Source organism: Xenia sp. Carnegie-2017, unplaced genomic scaffold (genome assembly GCF_021976095.1).
Source record: "Xenia sp. Carnegie-2017 unplaced genomic scaffold, XeniaSp_v1 HiC_scaffold_20, whole genome shotgun sequence".
Lineage (NCBI taxonomy): Eukaryota > Metazoa > Cnidaria > Anthozoa > Malacalcyonacea > Xeniidae > Xenia > Xenia sp. Carnegie-2017.
The window spans coordinates 1,386,869-1,412,918 of NW_025813483.1; the positions used below are offsets into that span (position 1 = coordinate 1,386,869).

A 26,050-nucleotide genomic window follows, 5' to 3' on the forward strand; every position below is an offset into this window, starting at 1 on the left:
GAAACCCAATCACTGTGCTAACCTCACTAGTGCATTACATTTTCAATGGAGGAAAATCTTTTGTGCTTGCATCAACGAAGCTAACAATGTTCCATGCACCTGTGGGCTTGGCGTAGTGACACACATTGAAATTATACAAAGGTCTTCAATGGTAAATGAAGGCTGACCAATTAGTTTTGCACACATCAAAGGAATGAACAGGATAGAAAAATATTATTACAATACTTTCATAAACTTACCTTTAGTCTTAGGGACTATTTATATGAGTCCGATAGCCCGGATTCAGCGAACGAACATGTAACATGTAACATGTAACATGTTCTTACATAAACTTTCGGCAGTTATTTCAGTAAGCAGTAAAGATACAAACGATGGACATAAAAGCAGCTAATATTGGAGGCAACAATTCGCCAAGAGAAACCCGACCTTGTGCAACGAAAATTTCCGCAATGCCATTCTGTAACGGTCCTTATTTCGTTAACGTCTTTTTTGACTTCTTGAACGACTTTTTCAAAGAGCTTTGCAAAAAATAATCATGTATTTAACGTAAAGATCTTTGATAAACCAGCAATTGTCAAACCTCTGGTAAAAAAACCACCATGTACAACAAAAACTTCGGCAATGCCATGTTTCTCCGTCAACATCTTTTCTGACTTCTTGAAAGACTTTTCCCGACAGCTTCGAAAAATGAATGAGGAATGAAGTATAAAGTTTGACTGAGGAGGAAGCAGCTGATATTTTAAGGTAAAACTGATATAAATTTTGGTAAAAAAAAACGTAACTCTTCAACGGCCATCTTCGTTTTTTCGAGTTTAGAAACGACTTTTTGCAACAGCTTCAAAGAAAGAATCATGTATTCAACAGGTTTAACTTGTTGTGATGTTATAAAATATTGTGAAAATGGATTTGAAAGGCGGAAAGCGAATTCTTAGTACAAATATAATCGCCCATCATAAAACTTTTAATATGGCCATGGGTATATAATTTTATCAACAATAACGTTTCGTCTTTAGCTGAAGACATCTTCATATTACAATACATACATGTAGGAAGTAGTAAATCCTATTCTGAGAAATTTTGTACAATATTTACAATAACGACTGTATGCGTTACGCTTCTTCTCTGAAATAAAAAGGTTATATTACTCACTGTAATACTTTGAAACTTACAAATGAAATATTTTACGTAATACTTACGATAAAGATTGTTTCAGCAAGAAATCTCTTTACATAGCGCGGGAAAGATCGGCAAAAGTCATATGACGTATTGATCAAAATTGGTCACGTGTCAAGTCGTATAAACATTCGTCAGCAAGAGCTGGGTGACGCGGGATATGTAAATTGATCAAATCGTGCTGAGATAGCACAACATTTAATAGCATAGTAGGTTTCGTGTGATGTATTTAATATACGATTGTTTTCATTTCAAGTTAAATATTATGTTTTAACTTGTTAAAACCCAGTATGATGTACTATTATATAGTAGCAAATACTGACAAATTATATCTGTGTACAACACATACAATAAAGAGTCCTTGAAGTTGATGCATCAGGAAATTCTTCTACTTTGTAGACATATTATATTTATATATACTGAACTATATGTATGTTATATATATACAATAGAACTTATACAATTTCTATGCTCTGTTTTTTTGACAGACATCCTACAATTTTACATTTTAACCATTATGTGCAGAAGGAACAGTTTGTTTTGTCGTTGTCGTCGTTGAAACAGATGATACCGTTGAAGTTTGCCTGTAAAATATTTGCTGAAAGTTTAGAGAAAAATTGATAAACTATTCATGAAATAATAGGTAGTAGCATTTTGATTTTCTTTCTAAAACAAGCCAAAGTTTGAGTTCTTTGTGTTGTATTATTACGAAATAAAAGATTTTTACTGTGTTTTCACGGGCTTATATAACCGAGGAGACCTTTGGGAGAACTCAAGAGCAGATCAGTGAAGGTCAAGGTTTGCACCTGCTCGAGAGTTCTCACAAACGTGTCTGAGGTTTGCATAAGCCAGTGCAAACAGGAAAAATATCTTTTTAAAAAATATCAATAATGCGAAACAGACAAATTTAAAACAAACGTTTTAATTTTTCCTCTAAAATGTATTCATGATTGATTTGCGAATTCTCTTTGATTGATTTGATTTGTTGAGCTCAGATCGGTTTGCACAAGCTAATGCACTATAGACCAATCAGCGCATGATTGCTTTATGTTCTTGTTTTGACTTTCAATTTTTCTGTCTATTCTTGCCTTACAAACATTAACACTAAAAATCGTTTAATATTCTGTATATTGAACAATAAATTACACTCAAACATGATCACGTGTTTACTCACATGAAAAGATCACGTGTTTACTCACATGAAAAGATCACGTGTTTACTCACATGAAAAATGGAAAGTATTTGAACAAAGAACTCTTGCAAGGATTTTCACCTAACTCTGGAACAGCACCCAGACTATAATTGATCAATTTTCTCAAGTAATTTTCCAATTGTTTTCGACGTGTTTCCACAAAATTGACGTCACGATTTCCAATAATTTTCTTCGCGGGAAACGTGAATTGTGCAACAGGTTTAAACTGCTTGCTTGTCTGTGCATAAAAGGAAAAGGAAGGGATTGTACATTACGGCAAAACAATATGATTAAAAATTAAAATACTGATGTTTATTAAAACCTTCTTATGTAGGGCATAAAATCCGAGTATCTTTTGTAAACATTCCATTCATCGTCTTTGATACGGATATAAACCTTGTGAAGTAAACAATGTTAAATTCTTTATTGACGACAATAACTGGACCACTACGCAGATGCTATATATATGTATATGAGCACTGTGGTGACTCTACAATACAATCCATACAATGTGTAACCGTACGTCCTGTGTCCCAAGTGCAGGAGTCACCATTTTAATATGGTGATAGCCGGGAGGGCACATTGTATATACACTTTGTGTATATATAACAGTATAAAACAGTATAAGTCCGCATAAAACAGTGCTCGATGCTCGAGAGCAGAGCGTAAATATGTTTAGTGGTGTTGAGAAAAAATCACAAAATTACAGATTCATCCCGACAAGCCTGTTTCGTGATTAAAGGAAAATCCCCTGAAGAGGGAGCAGTCACGAAACAGGCTTGTCGGGATGAATCTGTAGTTTTGTGATTTTTTCTCAACATCACTAAACATATACATATGAAAAGTGAAATATTTGAGCAGTAAATTTAAACTACGACATGATCTTTTAAATACGATGACCACAAACACTTTTCTCAAGGGTGATGTATTTGAAACGAGGAAAATACCAAATATAGATCATAAATCTTGAAATATAGTCCCTAGTTATCCCTAACCTAGTCCAGATAACCATCAACATCACATCGGAAGAGTTATTTACTTTTTTTAGAGATAAATATATGGAAAAAATTATACCTGATAAGAATGGTGAATGTTTGGAGACTTTCCTTGTACAAAAACAGATGGAATCCAAATGTTAATTAAAGGACGAGTATTGACAGACATGAAATTTGGACCAAACTCCGTCAAATATAAACATTCATCATGATTATTGTCCTGAGGAAGCTAGAACATTCGAAGATACGTAGTTTTATTAAGAAATATTTAGAAAATCAAAAGAATATTTACTGCTTTTCATATTCATATCAAACAGTTCATATTGTACATACAGATCAATATTGTACATCTATTGTACTATAATGAACACACGGGTCTTTACTGAACATACCGGTCCTCTAAGATTGACAAGCTCTTCTTTTAATATTCTTAGCTGACATTCACGAACATTCAACATTTTTTGTAGTCTTTCATTGAGTTCAATAAGTTCGCCATGCATATCAGCGACCTTTAAACATGATAAACAACATTTCATCACAACTTACGCCATAACGCCATCACCATGAAATTCCTCAGAGATGAACAAGAAACGCGAAACCAGTCAAAGTGGCGAGCTTTTTTAAACATATATCACGATTTCATTTCAGTTATTTATCCTCAGTTTTCATAACTTAAAATATCTTCTTGTATTAGATATTTCTTAAAGTCATCGTGTGCATCGTATAAAAGAGTTTTCTATCAAATAAATGTCGGCTCATCTTCATGAAGCATATGATACCTGAAGACCTTTTAAGGCAAATGTTTCGTTTTGTAAAAGTATTATGGTTTAATGGAAATCTTACTTGGATCAACTTCCGCTCAAAATCTTTGTTTTCTTCCTTTCTACAAGAAAAAGAAACGAAATTCAACGCCGTTGATTCACTTTTGCTACAAATTTACGGTAAATACCTCACTTCGTCGACGTCAGATTCCGGAGAAAGAATGATAGAAGAAAGTCTTTCATTTTCTGGAGCTACACAAAAGATTATCGAATATCTTAGACTTCTACATCTATTTTAAAGATAAACTATCCCTCTAGTAAACCTTCTTCCATAATGTCATTTCTTTTCAACGATTGAACAGCACCCACGTATTTCTTTAGTTGGTGTTTGAGCAAATCATTTTCACTAAAGAGCAAAAACGAACAGGTCAACAGACATCTTTGATTAACGGAAATGCAGAGTTCTCAATGTCCTAACCTTTTAAGCCGTTAAGAGCGACGCAATTTTCTTCATTTTCGACGACATATCTCTTTTAAATCTTCTAATTGAAGACGAAGAGAAGCTGACTTCATCATCTCTTTTCCAAATGTTGTTGTAACGATCTACAGGAAAGATGATCGAAGGAAAAATCAGGGCAAAATAGTGTATATTCGAATGGAATGTTAATATTAAACGAAGGACGATAATACAACCTGTTACGTTCTTCAACTTCATCTTTTCTTAACATCATCGATACAATCGCCTGTTTTAATTCCTCTTCAACAATAAAAAACCACGTATTTATTGATATTCATGAAATTATAAATATTCACACATACAAATATTCAGTTCACATGATGAAATTTGACGGATGTCTACAAACAAACAAAGCAACTACGATACAAATAGTAAAATCCAATTGCACCAAACATTTCTATATTTAAAACTAACTCTACCTGCTAATAGGCCATTTATAGTTTGAGAGCCTGAGGCAAAAGTGCCTCTCCCGTTCCCAAAACATTTTTCCAAAAGATATAAGAAATAAAAACCATTTAAATACATAAATAGAAAAAACACACAAACCTGAAGTCATTTCTTTGCCTGATGGATATTCCTCTGATGGCTAAAGAACGAAAACATACCAAATATAACGAACTAAATATAACAAAGATATTTACACATGGCTTTCTACCCTCCCCTGAAAAAGATAAAAGCATTTCATAATTAACTAACATTCATACAACCATCACCCATGGTTCTGACCAATGACGATCCTGAGTAATCATTAATTTCTATGCTACCATCACGTGTGGCACATATCGCTGCAACAGTTGCTCCAATTGCTAAACTTGCATCATTCTCGACGTCTTCATCAGTGTAAATACTGAAAACAACATAAATTACCACCTCCGTTAAAATGGTGAACTCGTTAGACATTCTTCTCGATAAAATAATGAAGTATCTTCTAACCTTGAAACGGGAGAATCATTTATTGAATGAACTAAATGTCGCGACGTCTCAGGTGCAACAGTAAATCGCTCATTTTCATCTGACATAGCTAGACTCCTAACTCCTTTATCGTCATCGGGGCAAACTACGGGAATTAGAGATACACCGCTGTTCATATCAACAAGAGGCTCACACACTTCTTCCTCCGACAAGAGCGATGAGTCAGTGTAATGCCCTGATTGCAAAGATGTTGTCAAAGAATGATTTTTTTTCAAATCATTCGCAGTTTTAAACTCGTCTTTAAGATGCAGAACTTCCTGGCTTTTCTTTGTTAATCGAGCCACTTGTTCATCTGTTTCATTCTCCTTGTTCTCAACGTTGGTTTTCGCCATTGTGGAAGAAAGACTTGAATTCTCAGAATTCGAACAATAAGCCAACTGAGAGTTCTTTGGCATTTCAAGAAAATCGTCAGGCCTTTTAGTGAAAGCATGGTTACCACGAGCATGTACCTGAGAATCAGTATTACGTTGTAATATATCTTACGCCGCTCGGGTAAAACTCGTGGCACTATCGTGAGCAGTCGTTGTCGTGGAAGAACTACCATGAGAACTGACAGTAGAAGTTCCTTCTTCCGTCTCTTTGAATTCAACATTTTCAATTTGCGCAATGTTTGCTTTCTTTTTTTTACGTTTTTTCTTTTCTTTTCCTGAAACACAAAAGAAAGATAAAAGTTACAAATTAATAAAGACGCTTGGGGATAAATGACTACGCATTGTTCAAGTATGATAAAGAATAAATGAGGACGCGCGGTTAAGGGATGATAAGGGATGAATAAACAACAGGTATAGTTAAGGGATAAATGAAGACATGTAATAATGGGATAATAAAGGTTAAGGAGAACGCATGGTTGGGGGATTATAAGGAATAAATGACATGTGTGGTTAAGGAATGATAAGATTAGCGATATATGAGATGAATGGTAGGGATAATTAGGGATAAAAGGGATATTTTTGATCCGGGGAGAAAATAAAATTCTGATCAAATCTTTATTTTCTTAAAATGTTGTATTTAACAAACTTCACCAGGAGCTGCTGACGTTGCATACATTGGTGATGGTACAGCCCATATTGATGTTGGACGAGAAACTGCTTGGCTGATATTTCCTGGAATCTAAAAAATAAATTAAATTCAAGTAGTTAAAGAAAAGTACATTCATAGCTTCCACTTTTTTACTATCCATTTCTATTTGCAAAGATTCATTTTTAAACAATATCAATAGCATTCCAGCATACCTGTACAGTAATAAAGTTAAACTCAGCTTTGTCAATGTCAATTGCAAAAAGAATTGAACTTAAGCCTTAAAGAAGAAACACAGAATGATAAAAAATCCATTATAGAAATATAAACAAGTTTATTCTTACCAGCTGCCATCATTGGTAACATACTAGATCGTTCATCATCCAATAATAATGCATCTTGCTCATAATACTGACTGAAATTAAAACAATTACACATCGTATAATTATTCTGACATCAACAGCTTACCGTTAAAAAAAATTGCATTACTATATCGCATTATACATTGGTTATGATAATCATATAGCTTCTCAAGCCAATATTGATCTTTCTTTCTTAAATGTTACTTAAATCAAACTTACAAAAGCAACTGTTTATGCCCAATGAAGCTATGAAGATATTTCTCCAGTGATTGCTCGTTTAAACTAGACCTAAGCCATGCTTGAGCTGTCAAATAAACATCAAAATAGAAAGAAAAATGTCAGAACAAATTCATGGCATACAAAAGGTTTTACCCACAAACATTCCTGGAATCATTTAGAAACCAACAACTTGACTAACCTCTACCAACATCTGTCATTACATTATGTAAAGAATTATATGTCTTTATTTCACTAGAGCTAAGATGTTCCTTGATAAATAGCCAGAACACAGATTGACCTTCAGATCTCATTAACACCTGCCTTTAATGAACATAGAAATGATGAAAACAAATTATTTAAGAATGGCTTCTAAATTGACTGAATTGAGAGAGGAATGATGAAGATACCTTAAAGAATTTATCTTTTTTGTGGATTTAATGCCAAATTGAAGAACAATGTTCCATTGCTCACAAAGACAAGAGATTCTGTAATTTATCATAAATACAAAGATTATGATAAATAAGGATTATACTATGAAATAAAATGAATACAATACAATGCAATCGAAGAAATATCAAGTTCACCTGCTATCCTTCTCAGAAGCCAATTCGGTTGTACTACCAAATCGTACCTGACACTAAAGAAACGACGAGGTTCAAGTCGACCAAATCATTCGAGTAAAATCAATACAATAAAAGACGAAACGAAATTACAAGTTCCAAGTTCGAACTTTAAACTACGTACAAATATTTTAAAACTAACTTGCTTTACTCCATCCAACAAGCGATCAATAATTGCTTGCTTTGTAATATCTACACTTGCCAAGTTCAACATATTCTCCACTGAACTAACATATAAAAAAAATAAATAGTTTCGTTTGTCGGACAATTAGAAAAATAATTAAAAATAATTAGGCATTAACAAAGTATGTATATACGAGTACCTTATGATCGCTTGATATCACCACATATCAACTTTCACCAACCATGCTAGCATGAAGAAAGTTATGAGAAAATACAAAGTGTTTTCTACATGTAAAAAATATCCACGATACACGACAGTATTATTGAAGCAGTTCACAAAAGAAGACAAATCAAGGAAATTTACCATTATGGCAACGGAAATGATGTAAATGAAATATTGGAGGCAAATGGCAGGATGTCACAAAGAGAGGGGGAACGTTGATGGCGGGTGGGGATGAGAGAGTTAGAATACATAAATATTTACCCCCCACCCCAAGTAACGTTCTACTTTCACCCCTGGCTGTATTAAAACTAACAAAATTCTGTTAAACCAAATACCCCATGTCGTCATTGACGGTAATTACATGTTTGTAGACGTAAATCGTCCAGGTTAGAGTAGAGTCGTGAGGAATGTTGATATCAACTGTCTCAGAAGCAAGTGAGAAGATAAGTATGACATTATCAACAACACCAACAGTCTTTCTAAAGGCTCTACTAACTTCGACGATCTACATCTTCATTAGTATCTATTCAGAATAGATGTTAAAATTGCTTTCATTTGTTTAGCAAATTCAAAGAAGGTTTTATACAACAATGAATTCTGATACAACATACAAATCATCTGGATCAAGAACATTTGGTAGACTCAATTTTGATAATCTTGGAAAATCCATTTCTTCAATAACCTTCCACTCTTCCCGAACCATCACAGATGCATTACGTATCCTCTGAGGAGTCTACATATAAGTTAAACATATAGATATAAAATTAAAGTATATCCATAAGTGTACCAGTCATGTTACTATATATTTATTATGTATCCTCTGAGGAGTCTACATATAAGTTAAATATATAGATATAAAATTACAGTATATCCATAAGTGTACCAGACATGTTACTATATATTTATTACGTATCCTCTGAGGAGTCTACATATAAGTTAAATATATAGATATAAAATTACAGTATATCCATAAGTGTACCTGTCATGTTACTATATATTTATTATGTATCCTCTGAGGAGTCTACATATAGGTTAAACATATAGATATAAAATTACAGTATATCCATAAGTGTACCTGTCATGTTACTATATATTTATTATGTATCCTCTGAGAAGTCTACATATAATAGCCGTGTGGTTGCCGGCTTAGAATTGCGCCAACGTATCCTCTGCGTGTCGTAAAAGACGACTAAAAGGGGTTGGTGTAAGGAAGGGCATCCTACCGTAAAACTTTTGCTCCAACAAAATTCATGGACTTTGGAAAGAAGATATGGCCCCAGTCCCGGCAGCCCTTCAGTGGGCAGGGGTGCGAAGAATCTCGGATCGAATGGTTGTGGAAGTGTCACCCTTCGGGTAGGCACAGTGAACGTTGGGACAATGAAGGGAAGGAGTGCAGAAGTGGCGGACATGTTGAAGAGAAGGAAAGTTGATGTGTGTGGGTTTCAGGAGGTAAGGTTTAAAGGTGAAGGTACGAGAGTCATAAAGGGTGAAGATAATGGGCGAGATTTAAGTGGTTTTGGAAGGAAACGGAAGTGGCACGAATGGTGTTGGCTTTGCGATAAGAGAGGATTGGGCGAAGTCAGTTGTAGCAGTGAAGAGAGTTTCGGACAGAGTCCTGAGAGTTGATGTAGTTATTGAGGCCGAAGTTGTGAGTTTCGTTGTTGTATTGGAGGTGCGGAGGGAGGAAGGAAATGTGCAGGAAAGGAGGGCGATGTGTGATGGTGATTGGAACGGTCATGTGGGAAGCGTAAGGAAGGATAGTGGATGTGAATGAATGGAAGGCGAGACGATAGGAGTTGTGGGATGGTGGTAGTGAATACGTGGTTTATAAAGGAAGCAAGCTTGTGACGTATGAATCTGGTGACAGTAGGACGGTGGTGGTGGTGAATGAAGAGAGGAAAACGTGAAGGATGCAAAAGTGATTGCAGGAGAAGAATGTGACCCAGCACAAGCTGCTGGTCATGGACTGGAGAATCAGGAAGGAAAAAGAAAGGTTGAGGTAAAGGCAGGCTTAAGCTATGGAAGTTGATCGAATGAAGGAAGCAGTGTTTCCGTGACGAAATTACGACATTGAATGTTGAGGTGAGACGGTGGAGGAGCGATGGACGTGCTGGAGAAGGGTGTTTTAAAGGCAGCGGAGAAGGTATGTTGTAGAAGTAAAGGCGGTGTAGTAGAAGAACAGGCATGGTGGTGGGATCAACGAGTCAGCGAAGTGATTGGCGCGAAGAAGTTGGCATTTAAAAGGTGGAAAGTCGCGGACTGAAGCAGATAGGATCGATTACATCCGGATTCAAGAAAAAGGCGCGAAAGGAGGTGGCTAAAGCGAAAGAAAGACATCAGAAAGAGCTTCGTAAAATGCAGGAGAATGGAAGAAAAGCGTTGTTTAGAACTGCTAAGAGAAGGAGAGGAACGATATTTTGGTGCTCCGGCGTGCAGAACCACGATGGGGAGTTGAAGGTGTTATTGGAAGACAGGTTAGAAGTGTGGAGGGCGTACTGTGACCGTTTGATGAATGTAGAGAATGAGTGGAATGGAGAAGTTGAAGCGGATGAAGTTTTGGGCCGTGGGAAATAGTGACTGTTGATGAGGTGGCGGCTCTGCGCAAGATGAAGAAAGGAAAGGCGACGGACCGAGTGAAGTGGGTAGCGAAATGTTGGACAATGAACTATGCGTGAGAGTTGTGTAATGTAGCGAACGAGGTTTTGAGGGCTCAAAGATGCCGAGTACATGGAGAAAGAGTCTAGTGGTCCCGCTGTACAAAGGAAAAGAACAGCGACGGTATGTGGGAATTACAGGACTATTAAGCTGATGGAGCATGCGTTGAAGATAGTAGAGAAGTGTTTGAAAGAAGGTTGAGGAAGTTGTTCGGATGGGGAAGAGCAGTATGGATTCATACCGGGAGAGGAACGACGGATGCGTGTTGTGGAGGGCTGCAGGAAATTTTGGAGAAGGACAGAGAATTGTATATGGTGTTTGTAGATTTGGAGAAGGCGTTTGATAGAGTTCGAGAAAGGTGATCGAGTACGCGCTGCGTAAGAAAGGTGTGACAGAGAATATGGTTCGGGCAGTTATGGAGACTTATGAAGGTGTAGAGGCGGTGGTTACGGAGGAAGGTGCTAGATCTGGTGTTTTGAGGTAAAGTTGGTGTTCATCAAGGTTCAGTCTTGTCGCCGTTACTGTTTGCTTGTGTGATGGATGTACTGACAGAGGAAGTGAGAAGAAAGAAGGATGCTGGTGTTTGTTGTATGCAGATGACATTGTCTTGGTGGTGGAGTCGAAGCAGAAAGTTCTGGAATGGTACCGAGAATGGAAAACGGCAATAGAAGTCAAGGGACTGAAAGTGAATGAGGCAAAGACGAAGGGCATGAGATGCTCGAGGCAGGTGGAGGTGAAGGACAGTGATAAATGGCCATGTGGTGTGTGTGGGAAAAGAGTTGGAGTGAATTCGATAATGTGGGAAATGCGGTAAGTGGGTTCATGGAAGATGTTCAGGTGTCCGTGGTGCATTGACAAGAGTAACTGATTTTGAGTGCGGGACGTGTCGAAGTGGTGGGCGAGTCGCGATTGAACGGTTTGAACTGGGTGACGTGAGTTTGGAAGGTGTATCGGAGTTTAAATATCTGGGCGATGTGTTAAATGATGGTGGAGGGTGCGAGCAAGCGGTGAGGAACAGAGTTCAAGCAGCGTGGTGGAGTTTAGAGAGTTGTCGGGAATGTTGTGCGGAAAGTCGACTTCGTTGAAGCAGAAGGAGAATTGTATAAGGCATGTGTTAGAAGTGTTTTGGGATATGGAGCAGAGTGTTGGGCGAAAGCAGAGGACCTGAGAAGATTGGCGTCGACGGAAAGGAGAATGCTTAGGATGATGTGTGGTGTAACGTTGATGGATAGGATTCGAAGTGAAGAGATTAGAGAAAGAGTTGGTGTTGAGTGTATCGAGAATTGGGTGCGCCAGCGTTTGAGGTGGTTTGGGCATGTGGAAAGGAGGAAGAAAGGGCTGAAATTCGTAGAACGTTGCATATGAATGTTGATGGAGTCCGCAAACGAGGTAGACCGAGAAAGAGATGGATGGATGCTGTGAACAGTGATATGAAGGCGATGGGTATAACGAGAGATATGGCGAGAGATAGAGACGTGTGGCGTGGAAAAATTCATGGACCGGTCAACCCCCCTGGCGGGGATTAATACTGGCCGGTATATAAATGTTGTTTGTTTGTGTGTTTGTTTGTGAGAAGTCTACATATAAGTTAAATATATAGATATAAAATTACAGTATATCCATAAGTGTACCTGTCATGTTACTATATATTTATTATGTATCCTCTGAGGAGTCTACATATAGGTTAAACATATAGATATAAAATTACAGTATATCCATAAGTGTACCTGTCATGTTACTATATATTTATTATGTATCCTCTGAGGAGTCTACATATAGGTTAAACATATAGATATAAAATTACAGTATATCCATAAGTGTACCAGTCATGTTACTATATATTTATTATGTATCCTCTGAGGAGTCTACATATAGGTTAAACATATAGATATAAAATTACAGTATATCCATAAGTGTACCTGTCATGTTACTATATATTTATTATGTATCCTCTGAGGAGTCTACATATAGGTTAAACATATAGATATAAAATTACAGTATATCCATAAGTGTACCTGTCATGTTACTATATATTTATTATGTATCCTCTGAGGAGTCTACATATAGGTTAAACATATAGATATAAAATTATAGTATATCCATAAGTGTACCAGTCATGTTACTATATATTTATTATGTATCCTCTGAGGAGTCTACATATAAGTTAAATATAGATATAAAATTACAGTATATCCATAAGTGTAGTCATGTTACTATATATTTATTATGTATCCTCTGAGGAGTCTACATATAAGCAATATATAGATATAAAATTACAGTATATCCATAAGTGTACCAGTCATGTTACTATATATTTATTATGTATCCTCTGAGGAGTCTACATATAAGTTAAATATATAGATATAAAATTACAGTATATCCATAAGCCGCCAGTCATGTTACTATATATTTATTATGTATCCTCTAAGGAGTCTACATATAAGTTAAATATATAGATATAAAATTACAGTATATCCATAAGTGTACCAGTCATGTTACTATATATTTATTATGTATCCTCTGAGGAGTCTACATATAAGTTAAATATATAGATATAAAATTACAGTATATCCATAAGCATTCAGTCATGTTACTATATATTTATTATGTATCCTCTGAGGAGTCTACATATAAGTTAAATATATAGATATAAAATTACAGTATATCCATATGTACCAGTCATGTTACTAGATATTTATTATGTATCCTCTGAGGAGTCTACATATAAGTTAAACATATAGATATAAAATTACAGTATATCCATAAGTGTACCAGTCATGTTACTATATATTTATTATGTATCCTCTGAGGAGTCTACATATAAGTTAAATATATAGATATAAAATTACAGTATATCCATAAGCCGTACCAGTCATGTTACTATATATTTATTATGTATCCTCTGAGGAGTCTACATATAAGTTAAATATATAGATATAAAATTACAGTATATCCATAAGTGTACCAGTCATGTTACTATATATTTATTATGTATCCTCTGAGGAGTCTACATATAAGTTAAATATATAGATATAAAATTACAGTATATCCATAAGTGTACCAGTCATGTTACTATATATTTATTATGTATCCTCTGAGGAGTCTACATATAAGTTAAATATATAGATATAAAATTACAGTATATCCATAAGTGTACTAGTCATGTTACTATATATTTATTATGTATCCTCTGAGGAGTCTACATATAAGTTAAATATATAGATATAAAATTACAGTATATCCATAAGCACAGTCATGTTACTATATATTTATTATGTATCCTCTGAGGAGTCTACATATAAGTTAAATATATAGATATAAAATTACAGTACATCCATAAGTGTACCAGTCATGTTACTAGATATTTATTATGTATCCTCTGAGGAGTCTACATATAAGTTAAACATATAGATATAAAATTACAGTATATCCATAAGTGTACCAGTCATGTTACTATATATTTATTATGTATCCTCTGAGGAGTCTACATATAAGTTAAATATATAGATATAAAATTACAGTATATCCATAAGCGTACCAGTCATGTTACTATATATTTATTATGTATCCTCTGAGGAGTCTACATATAAGTTAAATATATAGATATAAAATTACAGTATATCCATAAGTGTACCAGTCATGTTACTATATATTTATTATGTATCCTCTGAGGAGTCTACATATAAGTTAAATATATAGATATAAAATTACAGTATATCCATAAGTGTACCAGTCATGTTACTATATATTTATTATGTATCCTCTGAGGAGTCTACATATAAGTTAAATATATAGATATAAAATTACAGTATATCCATAAGTGTACCAGTCATGTTACTATATATTTATTATGTATCCTCTGAGGAGTCTACATATAAGTTAAATATATAGATATAAAATTACAGTATATCCATAAGTGTACCAGTCATGTTACTATATATTTATTATGTATCCTCTGAGGAGTCTACATATAAGTTAAATATATAGATATAAAATTACAGTATATCCATAAGTGTACCAGTCATGTTACTATATATTTATTATGTATCCTCTGAGGAGTCTACATATAAGTTAAATATATAGATATAAAATTACAGTATATCCATAAGTGTACCAGTCATGTTACTATATATTTATTATGTATCCTCTGAGGAGTCTACATATAAGTTAAATATATAGATATAAAATTACAGTATATCCATAAGTGTACCAGTCATGTTACTATATATTTATTATGTATCCTCTGAGAAGTCTACATATAAGTTAAATATATAGATAGAAAATTACAATATATCCATAAGTGTACCAGTCATGTTACTATATATTTATTATGTATCCTCTGAGGAGTCTACATATAAGTTAAATATATAGATATAAAATTACAGTATATCCATAAGTGTACCTGTCATGTTACTATATATTTATTATGTATCCTCTGAGGAGTCTACATATAAGTTAAATATATAGATATAAAATTACAGTATATCCATAAGTGTACCAGTCATGTTACTATATATTTATTATGTATCCTCTGAGGAGTCTACATATAAGTTAAATATATAGATATAAAATTACAGTATATCCATAAGTGTACCAGTCATGTTACTACATATTTATTATGTATCCTCTGAGGTGTTCATGGTTGAGGTACATCCGTTTGTGTACCATAATATCTTATGCAAGTCGCATAATTACCATAAATTTATAATGTATCCTTTGGAGTTCAAAGTTTACATAAATGTAACACACTATCACAATTCTTTTGTCCACTTTCTTCACTGAGGTTGCACCTTAAAACTTACCCTCCCCACCACCTTTCCTCAACTAAGTTTATCACAAACCTGATTTCTACGTTCCTGCCAGTTGTTTCTGTTGGCAAATTGTTTCTGCAATTTACGATGGAGTCTGTTGTCACGAGTCTTCAGCAAATTCTGCATCCCAGCTTGCTGACGTTGTATTTGAAGCTCTTTATCACGTCGATTATTCCTCTAAAAAATAAAAAATTTTATGTTAATGTTGTTCATATGAAAAGGAGTAATTTAGATGAGCAAATTTACAAATATAATGAAGAAGTGATTTTATTTTGAGACTTAAAAGTATAGAAAACTTTTCTAGTGTACCTGATTGAATTTGTTCCTATTGCGCATGTAAACAGGCTTTTGTGGTCGACTTGTGTCAACAAGATGGAAAGTTGATTCATCTTCTTCGTGATAATATGCATATTGATTACCACCACCAAATTGATTCAAGTATTTATCTATAGAAGTAAAACAATATGATTAAAGTGCATGAAAATAGTGAAGTCTGGACAGAATACCAACTTTGGTATCAACGATCATGATAGGCTGTACTTGACCAATCAGAAACCTACATAAAATGAAAATGTATGTTATAAGACCTATATTTATACAGTCAATACAAGAAATAATATTTTATCCTCTTATAAGTGTAGAGTGGTTTTTTAATGATGACTACATAACAATGTTTTACAATAATAGCTAGTAAAATATGATTATAAATTTCACCACGTGACACAAAAATATAAGAACAACTAAAGGTCAGAGTGGAAGACATTGATAGCAAGGAATTTCTTATGAAATATAAAATATTTTACCTAGCCAAGTTTATCTCCTTTAGAGAATGGATGATAAGGTATTCCTTTAAATGCATCTGAAATAGAGGTAGGAACCCAGCCGTTTGGGTTATCTTCAATGACACGAGGAATAAAATTAATTCGTTCAAACGCCATATTGAATATTGACTAGTTTGCATGTTTCCATCAGTCAAAGGTAGAAACGTCATTATTGTTTGTGACCGACGACCATACCGACGACCCGATGACAATTAATACCAAGTTGTCGCAAATCATTTTCGGCATTGTTTTACTGAGAAAGCAAACGATTGCCTTAAAGCTGCTTAAATATTGTAATTTCTAAGGATAAAATGAAACTTTGTAAGAAGTTGTCCTATTTTTCATCAAATTTCAACGTATATTGAACAGTGATACTGTCGTCACAGAATAGACAACGTAATCGGTTAAAAAGTCACTGTTTTTTAGAGAATATGGATCCAGTCCATCACATAAGGAAAGCTTCTCTTGGTATCTTGACTTTGCCTTTGGTTGAAGAGATAAAAAGTACTCGGATACTAAATTGCTTCAAAATGTGTTTACGGATTTCAAGTGAAGGGCTAAACAACTAAGATGGCGGCCAATGCTACTATAACTAAGTCAACAGCAACAACGAAAAATTTAGTATCCGAGTACTTTTATCTCTTCAACCAAAGGCAAAGTCAAGATACCAAGAGAAGCTTTCCTTATGTGATGGACTGGATCCATATTCTCTAAAAAAGAGTGACTTTTTAACCGATCATAACAATTTCCCTAACTTGCAGTTTCCTGACATTTCAAATTATTTGGTCGTTCAAACTTCATTTTATACGAAGAAACAAATGAAAGAATATAAAAGTCTTGAAGCTTACAACTTTTTTGTTTGTGGTTGGGTCCATGAAGTAAAATCAAGAAGTGTAATGGACAACAACAATTGCCTTGTTTTTGCGAGAGTAAGTAATTTTTAGGAATTGCATACTACCCGAAGTCCTTGGGCAGCATTTTTCAAAGCCTCTACTCACTTCCCACCCTTCCAATTTCATATGATATATCTAAACTTAAAGATGGCATTATATTTATAACAAACATTGCTCTAGCCATCAAGTAGCAATAAATATATCAAAAGTTTTAGTTAAACAGATGAAGATGTTTATTAATAAAATAGATGGAGATGTTTCTTCCATGTTGCTCTCAAAGTTTTCAATTTTAGGGACTATTGTTTTACTCCACAGGGACTACAGATTGAGATAAATTAGTTAAAGCACAACATATGACTGCTATCTTATCAATTACTGATTGTACTTTGCCAGGTTTTTTGTACATGTACTCTATCAGAAGAGCACCACTTTGAAGAACTTGGTACTTTCTACGAACCAGTCCTATCACCCTTTCAACATGTATTCTTATATTTGCAATTTTTCGGGTCTCTTCCACTTCATATGGTGATAACTGTGTTTTCCCTTTTGTAAATGCTGGTGTTTTCAATGAAGCACAATAAAGCCCAACACTCTCCTCAATGTTAAAACCTTTATCAGCAAGAACAACATCTCCAGGTAATAAATTGTCCAAAATACCACTAGCTTCAGTTAATTGTTTGTCACTCACTCTTCCTCCCCAAGCACTTGAGATGAAGGTCACAACTCCTTGTGGAGCAATTCCAATCAAAAATTTTACAGTATTATGATGTTTATAATTAGACCATGTTTGGGCACGAGCTAATAAATTTGATGGTCGCTCAATGAAAACTTCAAAGCAGTCTAGTACAACAGCAACTTTGCATCCAAAGGACTTTCTAAAATCCATAGGCATAGTTGCCCACAATGTTTCTGCTTGGCCACTCCACAAGAAACTGGAGTCTTTGATGCATGATGGTAACAATTTTGTGAAAAATTCTTGATGCTGTGGAGCATGATACTCCAAACCTGTAAGCTAAATCCTGTAGTGGAAGATTTAATTTCAATCTCATCAGAACCAAAAGTATTTGCTCGAACTTTCCCAAAGAAGATCTCTTCGTATGTGTTATAAAGGGTTCAAAAAGGTTGAAAACTTGTAATAGTACTAGAAAGTTTGGCAGCCCAGTGTAAAACTTGGTCTTGTCATTATCCTTTTCAAAGCTTTTTCTACTGATTAGTGCTTCAAGGGCTTTCTCTTTAAGTGCGCATAGTTCCTCATTGCATCTCTTTATGTCTTCTTCCATTGACTTTAAATAGTTGACTGTTAGGTCTGTTTGGCACTCTACATGTTGAAACCTGTCTTTCAGTCTGGCATTCAGCATGGTTGATATTTGACTCTATTGAAGCAAAATTATGAATAAGTACAAAGTTTTTCGAAAAGCAAATATAAATATACTTTTACTTTGTTGTAAATATAAGTTATTTTCTCCTGGGTGTTCATGTTCTTGATGGACGTTAGACTCCAGTCGAGCCAGCTTTTGTAAATCAAGGAGGCAACGGCTGCTTCGGAATGGCGTCGTTTAAGGTCTCGCTTTTTGGTCCGATCGTTTCTTTTAATGGCACTTTCACGAATAGGTTTTAATTTCTGGTGACCCAATTTAAGTGTAGGAGCCCAATCAACATCGTGTTCGTCGTAGACATTGCTTGGACGACCTTGGAAACAAAAAAATTATGAATGTAAACAATTATATTCATAGAGTCTATAGACATTTTGCAAGGCGCTTCAGTTCAAACTCTTTCGCAATTGCTTTTAATATTGAATCACAAAGTTCGTCTACGCACCTTTAACAAAATGTTCACCACATACGCGAGCATGGGGGCTTTCGATACCTTTCGAGGACAATGAAAGGTTACTGAGCCACTTTTCACGACGTCTTTTTGTTAGTTTTTTTAATGTTTCCCCTTTATGGAGAATTCCTTTCGGTATCCTATAATAGCCTTTATCCTTTTCTCGATTAGCTCGATTAGAGCAAGTAAAAACTGAACAGCAATCCGGCATATTTGAATAAAGAACACATGAAGGGCAATCACGCTTATGATATAATCTATTTACCTGCCCTTCAGCTGGAAATATGAATACGTAATGACAGTGGAAATACGGGAAGTGACGTCTATTGCAAACAAAGAATTCTGTGTCTTTGTTTTACATAACAATAAAGGCCCAAATTATTCGCCCCGTATCCACTCAAGCGACGCAGACATTTGACGCTTAATTCTTCAGAACGTTGAATTTATCTGAAAGATTGAATGTTCAAAGTTCCAACCGTCGACCAGCAAAAGGTTTGTAAGACAAAAGATAAAGAATTATCATGTGTTTACGATGTATAAATGTGACCTTAAATACAAAATGTTTCTCATATTTAATTAATACATTTTTACTAAATATTAGTCACACCTTAGTACTATGAAATATACATCATAGATACCCGTAGCAATTTGTAATCCTGTAATTGTATACCAATCAAACGAAGTTGCAAATACAAACAATTTACTTACGAAAAATAATTACTGCCATCGAAAGGAAGGCCTGTTTATCGTTATGTGTTTGTTTGGTTGGAATTCAAATTGCTTGCTAGCATGCAATTATATTCATCTTTGGGCCCGGATAGTATATTTATAAAATATGTGTTATTTCATTATACTTGTGATAGTATGACGTGACATTTATGAATCAGGAGGAAAATTAAGTTTGAAATTGCAAATGGACTCATGCATGCCATGATTGATAATTGAAATATTTAGTCGGATTTTTTTAAACATTTAGGTGTTTTGTAACTTTGCAATTATCTTTCGTCGAGCTGTTGACGCTGATGTTACTATAAGGAATGAAATATGATCACCATTTTAACTGATATGTATGTGGTCGCGTTGTTTATGTTAAATCTCTCATCCGTTTGTTGAGTATGTGACATGTAAAGAACTAAAGCAAGCATAATTTTGTTCACACGCTCGTTTTACTTTTGAAAGAAAGTAATTTTAGAAAATATAAGCGATATTTTAGAACTACACTAACGACATAACAAATTAGCTAAAGCAGCATCTCAATTAAGTATGACTAAACATGCATGAGAAATCATATCTAAATTGAAATACCAACTTTCTAACTATTTTCAATAAGCTGCATGGTAAAGGAAAGCAAATCCTTTCAAAGGTATGGAGAGGTGAAATAGAATACTTATCTATTGAAAAATGGGAATCTGTGAAGATTTATGTAGGGGGGATAGCATGTCCAATCATGCATCACCTCCATTTTTTGCCGACGCCACTTTTGACTAATCGCTGTGTGTCTAACAAAATGCTGTTAATTGTATTAAGCAAACCATTCATTTTAAAACTAAGAACATTTGTAATATAAGCAAATGTTGAACACAGGAAGAATGTGTTTACACAGAGAAAGATGCAACTGAATCTATTTTTGGGAAATGTTGATTCATGCAACACATCCGGACAATGTTTCCAGTCATCCTTCCTGCTCAATCTTAAAATCTCGTTAACTCTATGGCGCACAAACTGTTTCCATTCTCCCCTATTACCAATCTAGCACAATGCAGTCATACTGTCCAACCAATAGTATGTACCATTAAATTGAACGTAGCCTTCTAAGGCCAACTTCACTGTGTCCATCAACTATGCTAATATTCCAGCTGACATCACTTCTAATCCGGGAGTTGTCTGCAATTTTATTGGCGCTATCCTTGTTTTCGATGTAAGCAACTCTAGGTGGTAGGCACCGTTTAGCTCTGTCACAAAAATATACACCGCATAGTATGCCTTTTGGCTGGCATCTGCATACCCATGCAAGTAACACTTTACCTTACTAAGTAAATTACCATAGACACATCTCGCCACAACTAAATCCCTGACTCTCTCTAAATCTTCTATCCATCTCTCGCAACGTTTTTTCTTGTCACCTTCCAGCTCAATTAAGTATGACTAAACATGCATGAGAAATCATATCTAAATTTATATACCAACTTTCTAACTATTTTCAATAAGCTGCATGGTAAAGGAAAGCAAATCCTTTTCAAAGGTATGGGAGAGGTGAAATAGAATACTTATCTATTGAAAAATGGGAATCTGTGAAGATTTATGTAGGGGGGATAGCATGTCCAATCATGCATCACCTCCATTTTTTGCCGACGCCACTTTTGACTAATCGCTGTGTGTCTAACAAAATGCTGTTAATTGTATTAAGCAAACCATTCATTTTAAAACTTAGAACATTTGTAATATAAGCAAATGTTGAACACAGGATGTATGTGTTTACACAGAGAAAGATGCAACTGAATCTATTTTTGGGAAATGTTGATTCATGCAACACAGTGAGCTTTTAGAATTATACTTTTGATCATGTTTAACTATTTTAAGGTTTACTTTCATTGCATCCTTTACTGTTGTATCCACAGTGTCTTTATTGATCATAAGTAATTATAATTGCGTGCAATTGATGTTTGCCATGTATTTGTAATTTACAATGGGTTATTTAATAACAAAGATTTTTTATAATAAGAACTGACTTTTGCACTAATATACATGTATGGTATTTTTCATTAATGAAGGGAAAAAATCCATTCACAGTTTCAAACATCGTGCCTTAATCATTGGCATCCTGTTTTAGATAGATGGTTCTCTATTCCTGAGTTAACACTTGTGAAACTTTATAAGATTTAGCAGTAGTCATTTGGAATTTGAGTAATCTCAATGTTATTATGTACTCTGCATGAGGTTCTTATTGATGTATTTTTACTTCTATAATAATTGTTTTTAGTCAGTGATGTATACTTTGTTATATAACTATAATGTTCTACATAGACATCATTAATGTTTTATAATACTGTTTGTTGAAGGAGATCCTGACTCACTCTTCACCTTCATTCGCTATTTAAATGTGTTTATGTAACAAAACTTACATGGATAAAAGATTGATGTAACAATAAGGTATGAATTATGATCACCATTTTTAAACTGATATGTATGTGGTCGCGTTCTTTTTATTAAATCTCTCATCTTTTGTTAGGTTTGTGACATGTAAAGAACTGAAGCAAGCTTAATTGGGACGACGAGGTCATCAGATATGAAGACTTACTTGTACAACAAAGGTAATTTTTAAAAGTAAAGCGAGATTTATATCCACATTACGGACCTAATAAATTAGCTAAGGAAACATCTAGATGAAGTATGCATAAACATGCATGAGAAATCATATCTAAATTGATATACCAACTTTTTAACTATTGACCATAAGCTGCATGGTAAGAAAAACAGTAAAACCTGTTCAAAAGTATTGGGAGGAAGAATAGCATGATTGTATTTTCTACATGTAGGACGCTGACTTTTATTTACTTACCTTTGCATTCATCTCTAGTGGATACAGTTTCTGAAGAGGCCTGCTTATGTGCAGTGGCTTTCCCTTGCTAACAACTTTGACTTGCGCTCCTCAGACTATATTATCTTTTCCCTTGATCAATCTCTCAATTCTTTCTATTTTCCAAAATCCTCTTTTCAAACTTTCCTCAAACACAAGAACTACATCACCTACTTTCGGACACAAACTACCGTTTACTTTGCCAACCTTATGACACTCACTTACACTTGTTAAGTATTCCTTCCTCTACCTGACCAAAAATGCTTTCTCAATCTCGCTAAATACCTAAACCTACGCTTGACCACTTCTGAATCTTCGTCATTAATAGTATGCATAATTCTTTTGTCTGGAATAAATGTTAATCTTCTTCCAAACATAAGATGTGCAGGAGTCAGTACATCTACATCCATTTCATCTTCATATACATAAGTCAATGGTCTAAAGTTTAACGTACTTTAATTTATTATTATTAAATATTATTAAATATTATTAAATATTATTAAATATTATTATTAAATACGTAGTTTAATTGTTAACAATTCTTCCTCGTTCAACTTAGCGCTACCCAACACTTTCTTCAGACAACCTTTCACCAATGCTACCATTCTTTCAAAAAATCCACCCCACCAGGGTGTCCTTGCCAAATTAAACTTCCATATCAACCGATTACTTTCCAATCAAGATTTTACCTCCTTACTTCCATAAATCCCCTTCAACGCTTTCTCAGTTGCTTTAAATGTTTTGGCGTTGTCCGAAACTATTAGCGAGGGTGCTTCCATTCTAGCAGTAAATCTTTGCATACAATTCAAAAAACAACGTGCACTTAAACTATCAAGTAAATCAAGACAAATTGCTCTTGTAACACAGCAGGAAAATAATGCGATGTATACTTTAACTTGACTAAATTTGCAAAATTTTATCACACAATCTTTATCTTCCGCATGTGTGTTAGCCAATACTGTCTTCCCGACTTCCACAAGACTTTGCTCTGTTGTTTTAACCTTGATTGGCATTGGCCAATCACACTTGGGACCTGACAACCACTTCGGTCCCTTCCACCAAAGTTCACTTTCCTTGAATTGTGACGTCGTTAATCCCCATGAACCTAAGTCCGCAGGGTTGTCTACACCAGGACAATGTTTCCAATTATCCTTCCTGCTCAATCTTAAAATCTCGTTCCCTCTATGGCGCACAAACTGTTTCCATTCTGCCCTATTACTGATCCAGCACAATGCAGTCATACTGTCCAACCAATATTATGTACCATTAAATTGAACGTAACCTTCTAAGGCCAACTTCACTGTGTCCATCAACTGCGCTAATATTCTAGCTGACATCAGTTCTAGTCTGGGAATTGTCTGCAATTTTATTGGCGCTATCCTTGTTTTCGACGTAATCAACTCTACGTGGTAGGCACCGTTTAGCTCTGTCACAAAATATACGGCCGCACAGTATGCCTTTTGGCTGGCATCTGCGTAACCATGCAATTAATATTTTACATTACCAAGTAAATTACTATAGACACATCTCTCCACAACTAAATCTCTAACTCTCTCTAAATCTTCTATCCACCTCTCCCATCGTTTTTTCTTGTCACCTACCAGCTCATTATCTCATTCAGATTTCTCAATACACAGCTCCTGAACTTATAATAACTAAAGGATCGAATAATTCTGCAAGTATAATTTGTATATTTCGTTTACTTGGAATGAATGCCTTTGCTGTTTCAGTCAATTTCCAGAGGCTAAATACAAAGTGATCCTACTTACACTCCCATCCCAATCCTAGTACTTTCTCAAAACTTCCATTGATACTATTTTCCCCAACTGATGCTTTGGCATAAGTTTGCTCATCAACCACTTTTGAACTACTCAATTCTGCCCTTCTTTCCTCAAAATGCTTCTTTCTCTCTTTTCTATTTCTTTCAAAACATTCTCATCATTACTTAGCCACTTCCTAAGCCTAAATCTTCCCGCAGCCAATCGCTTACTTGCTGACTCATACAACCTCATTACTTTCTTATTGGATTGTTCACCGGACACTAGATCCTGGACATAAAAGCTATATTTGAGTTTTTTAACAGTGTGCTTGTTCCATCTCTATGAATGTGTCTAAATGATACTGCAGTGTCGCATTCAACAAAAATGGAGAGCAGTTAACACAAACACTACTCTACACAATCGATATTCTAAAGGTCTCACCCTCTCATTGTTTACATCATTTTTGTCTTATCATACTTGTATAGTTAAAAATATGTCCTTCTTTCCAAGGCAATTTGACACTGTATCTGTTACCATTAAACACATTAAAATCCTTTAACGATTCATGAACTTCATCTTCCTCTGCAATTCCTAAAGTTTCAAAACCTCACAAACGGTTGACATTCTTATCTAAACATAAATTTTCTGAACTTTTATGTGCAATGAAGTTTACTTGAGTGTGTTTGTTATCAAATCGTTTCTCCCTTTCATGGGGCCGGAAAACACCCAACCTAACTTAGTAGACACAGCAACTGGTTCATCTACCTGTCCCCGAACAACATTGCCTTCCTGAAACCACCAATGATAATCTGCCACATTCAAAACTTTAATATCTAAAACTTCCTTATCCTTGCAAACATCTGAAAACCACAGACCCTTTAAATGTGAATAATCCATCTTTCTCAACTCTACATGTTCATTCCTAATTTGAGATATACAGTCTACACTGCATGCCTCGATGCTTACACTCTCCCGTAACTGACAACAACTCTAATTGAAATACTTCTCGCAACTTACCTTTAGCCTTCTCTTCACCAAACAACTTGATTTCTATCCACTCTTTTCTACTAGCCTGAATACCTGCTCTCTGTTTAATCTTTCTATTCACAAATGACTTCTTGAATCAAACAACACTCTGACCCTAACACGTCCCTTATCTCCCTTAATGAAAGCCTGTGCTGTCTGTAATGCTACCCTACAATGTGATCCCAGAATAGAGTGGTTGGTTTGAACATCGCCTGTAAGAATCCCATTGGCTTCACAAATTGACCTAAGGTGTGCCTTCTCACATGCATTACATTTATCATTACTATTACAATTCTTACTGACATGTCCTTTCTTTAAACTAATAAAACCTCTTCCGTTCTTACGAATGAGTTGTTTTCTCTCAGTTACATTGGTTATTTTTTACATTCCTCTGGATTGTGTTCCCCGAGACAATAAACGCATTTTCTTTTCGCTTTACCGTTCATTGACACCTCGTTGCAACTCTTGTGCTTCGCGTGCAGTGTTGATGCTGACCCCATACGTCTTTG

At 34.9% G+C, this 26,050-nt stretch overlaps 4 protein-coding genes and 1 long non-coding RNA gene across 9 annotated transcripts in view; 1 reads left to right on the top strand and 4 right to left on the bottom strand.

Annotated features, from left to right (window-relative positions):
* The window catches only part of LOC124440976, a 34,783-nt gene extending 15,394 nt beyond the window's left edge, over nucleotides 1–19,389 (bottom strand). The window contains exon 1 of the mRNA XM_046991405.1: nucleotides 19,173–19,389. Coding sequence (XP_046847361.1) covers nucleotides 19,173–19,389 — 217 coding nt within the window. The remainder of the gene's footprint in view (nucleotides 1–19,172) is intronic.
* Nucleotides 1,240–3,490, top strand: LOC124440992. Its single transcript, XR_006946843.1, has 3 exons — nucleotides 1,240–1,382; nucleotides 1,699–1,816; nucleotides 3,414–3,490. It is a non-coding gene; the product is annotated as an uncharacterized LOC124440992 (long non-coding RNA).
* On the bottom strand, nucleotides 1,384–4,552 carry LOC124440978 (sorting nexin-29-like). 2 transcript variants are annotated; one of them, XM_046991407.1, is made up of 7 exons: nucleotides 4,445–4,551; nucleotides 4,310–4,373; nucleotides 4,204–4,243; nucleotides 3,753–3,869; nucleotides 3,440–3,589; nucleotides 2,398–2,603; nucleotides 1,384–1,757 (listed from the first exon to the last, which is right to left on the bottom strand). In XM_046991407.1, exons 1-7 carry the CDS (start codon nucleotides 4,452–4,454, stop codon nucleotides 1,682–1,684), a joined length of 663 nt encoding a protein of 220 aa, XP_046847363.1. In that variant the 5' UTR covers nucleotides 4,455–4,551; the 3' UTR covers nucleotides 1,384–1,681. The 2 variants fall into 2 exon arrangements, with proteins under 2 accessions (XP_046847363.1, XP_046847364.1); XM_046991408.1 differs by lacking the exon at nucleotides 1,384–1,757 and adding an exon at nucleotides 2,688–2,761 and having other exon boundaries at nucleotides 2,440–2,603; nucleotides 4,445–4,552.
* LOC124440975 lies at nucleotides 4,660–6,005 on the bottom strand. Of its 3 annotated transcripts, XM_046991401.1 has the most exons (5): nucleotides 5,572–6,005; nucleotides 5,335–5,485; nucleotides 5,185–5,224; nucleotides 4,815–4,878; nucleotides 4,660–4,724 (listed from the first exon to the last, which is right to left on the bottom strand). In XM_046991401.1, exons 1-5 carry the CDS (start codon nucleotides 6,003–6,005, stop codon nucleotides 4,694–4,696), a joined length of 720 nt encoding a protein of 239 aa, XP_046847357.1. In that variant the 3' UTR covers nucleotides 4,660–4,693. The 3 variants fall into 3 exon arrangements, with proteins under 3 accessions (XP_046847357.1, XP_046847359.1, XP_046847358.1); XM_046991403.1 differs by having other exon boundaries at nucleotides 4,701–4,875; nucleotides 5,352–5,485; XM_046991402.1 differs by having other exon boundaries at nucleotides 4,701–4,878; nucleotides 5,352–5,485.
* On the bottom strand, nucleotides 5,881–8,197 carry LOC124440979 (sorting nexin-29-like). 2 transcript variants are annotated; one of them, XM_046991410.1, is made up of 9 exons: nucleotides 8,152–8,197; nucleotides 7,971–8,055; nucleotides 7,793–7,845; nucleotides 7,616–7,693; nucleotides 7,408–7,529; nucleotides 7,209–7,287; nucleotides 6,972–7,042; nucleotides 6,843–6,907; nucleotides 5,881–6,720 (listed from the first exon to the last, which is right to left on the bottom strand). In XM_046991410.1, the coding sequence occupies exons 2-9, from the start codon at nucleotides 8,040–8,042 to the stop codon at nucleotides 6,619–6,621; spliced, it is 642 nt and encodes a 213-aa protein (XP_046847366.1). In that variant the 5' UTR covers nucleotides 8,043–8,055; nucleotides 8,152–8,197; the 3' UTR covers nucleotides 5,881–6,618. The 2 variants fall into 2 exon arrangements, with proteins under 2 accessions (XP_046847366.1, XP_046847365.1); XM_046991409.1 differs by having other exon boundaries at nucleotides 7,209–7,293; nucleotides 8,152–8,174.
* Nucleotides 19,390–26,050: the final 6,661 nt, after the last annotated feature.

Excerpts from the sequence above, each read along its gene's own strand:
- LOC124440979 (XM_046991409.1), bottom strand. The coding sequence starts at position 8,042 with ATGTTGAACTTGGCAAGTGTAGATATTACAAAGCAAGCAATTATTGAT. Across the intron at positions 6,908-6,971 it reads GTTACCAATGATGGCAGCTG|GCTTAAGTTCAATTCTTTTT; the intron begins GTAAGAATAAAC and ends TTCTTCTTTAAG. Across the intron at positions 6,721-6,842 it reads TTAACTTTATTACTGTACAG|ATTCCAGGAAATATCAGCCA; the intron begins GTATGCTGGAAT and ends TTTATTTTTTAG.
- LOC124440975 (XM_046991401.1), bottom strand. The coding sequence starts at position 6,005 with ATGCCAAAGAACTCTCAGTTGGCTTATTGTTCGAATTCTGAGAATTCA. Across the intron at positions 5,486-5,571 it reads AATGATTCTCCCGTTTCAAG|TATTTACACTGATGAAGACG; the intron begins GTTAGAAGATAC and ends TGTTGTTTTCAG. Across the intron at positions 4,725-4,814 it reads GAAGTTGAAGAACGTAACAG|ATCGTTACAACAACATTTGG; the intron begins GTTGTATTATCG and ends TCTTTCCTGTAG.
- LOC124440978 (XM_046991407.1), bottom strand. Across the intron at positions 2,604-3,439 it reads ACATTCACCATTCTTATCAG|ACAAGCAAGCAGTTTAAACC; the intron begins GTATAATTTTTT and ends TTTTATGCACAG. Across the intron at positions 1,758-2,397 it reads AAATACTTTCCATTTTTCAT|GCAAACTTCAACGGTATCAT; the intron begins GTGAGTAAACAC and ends AATATTTTACAG.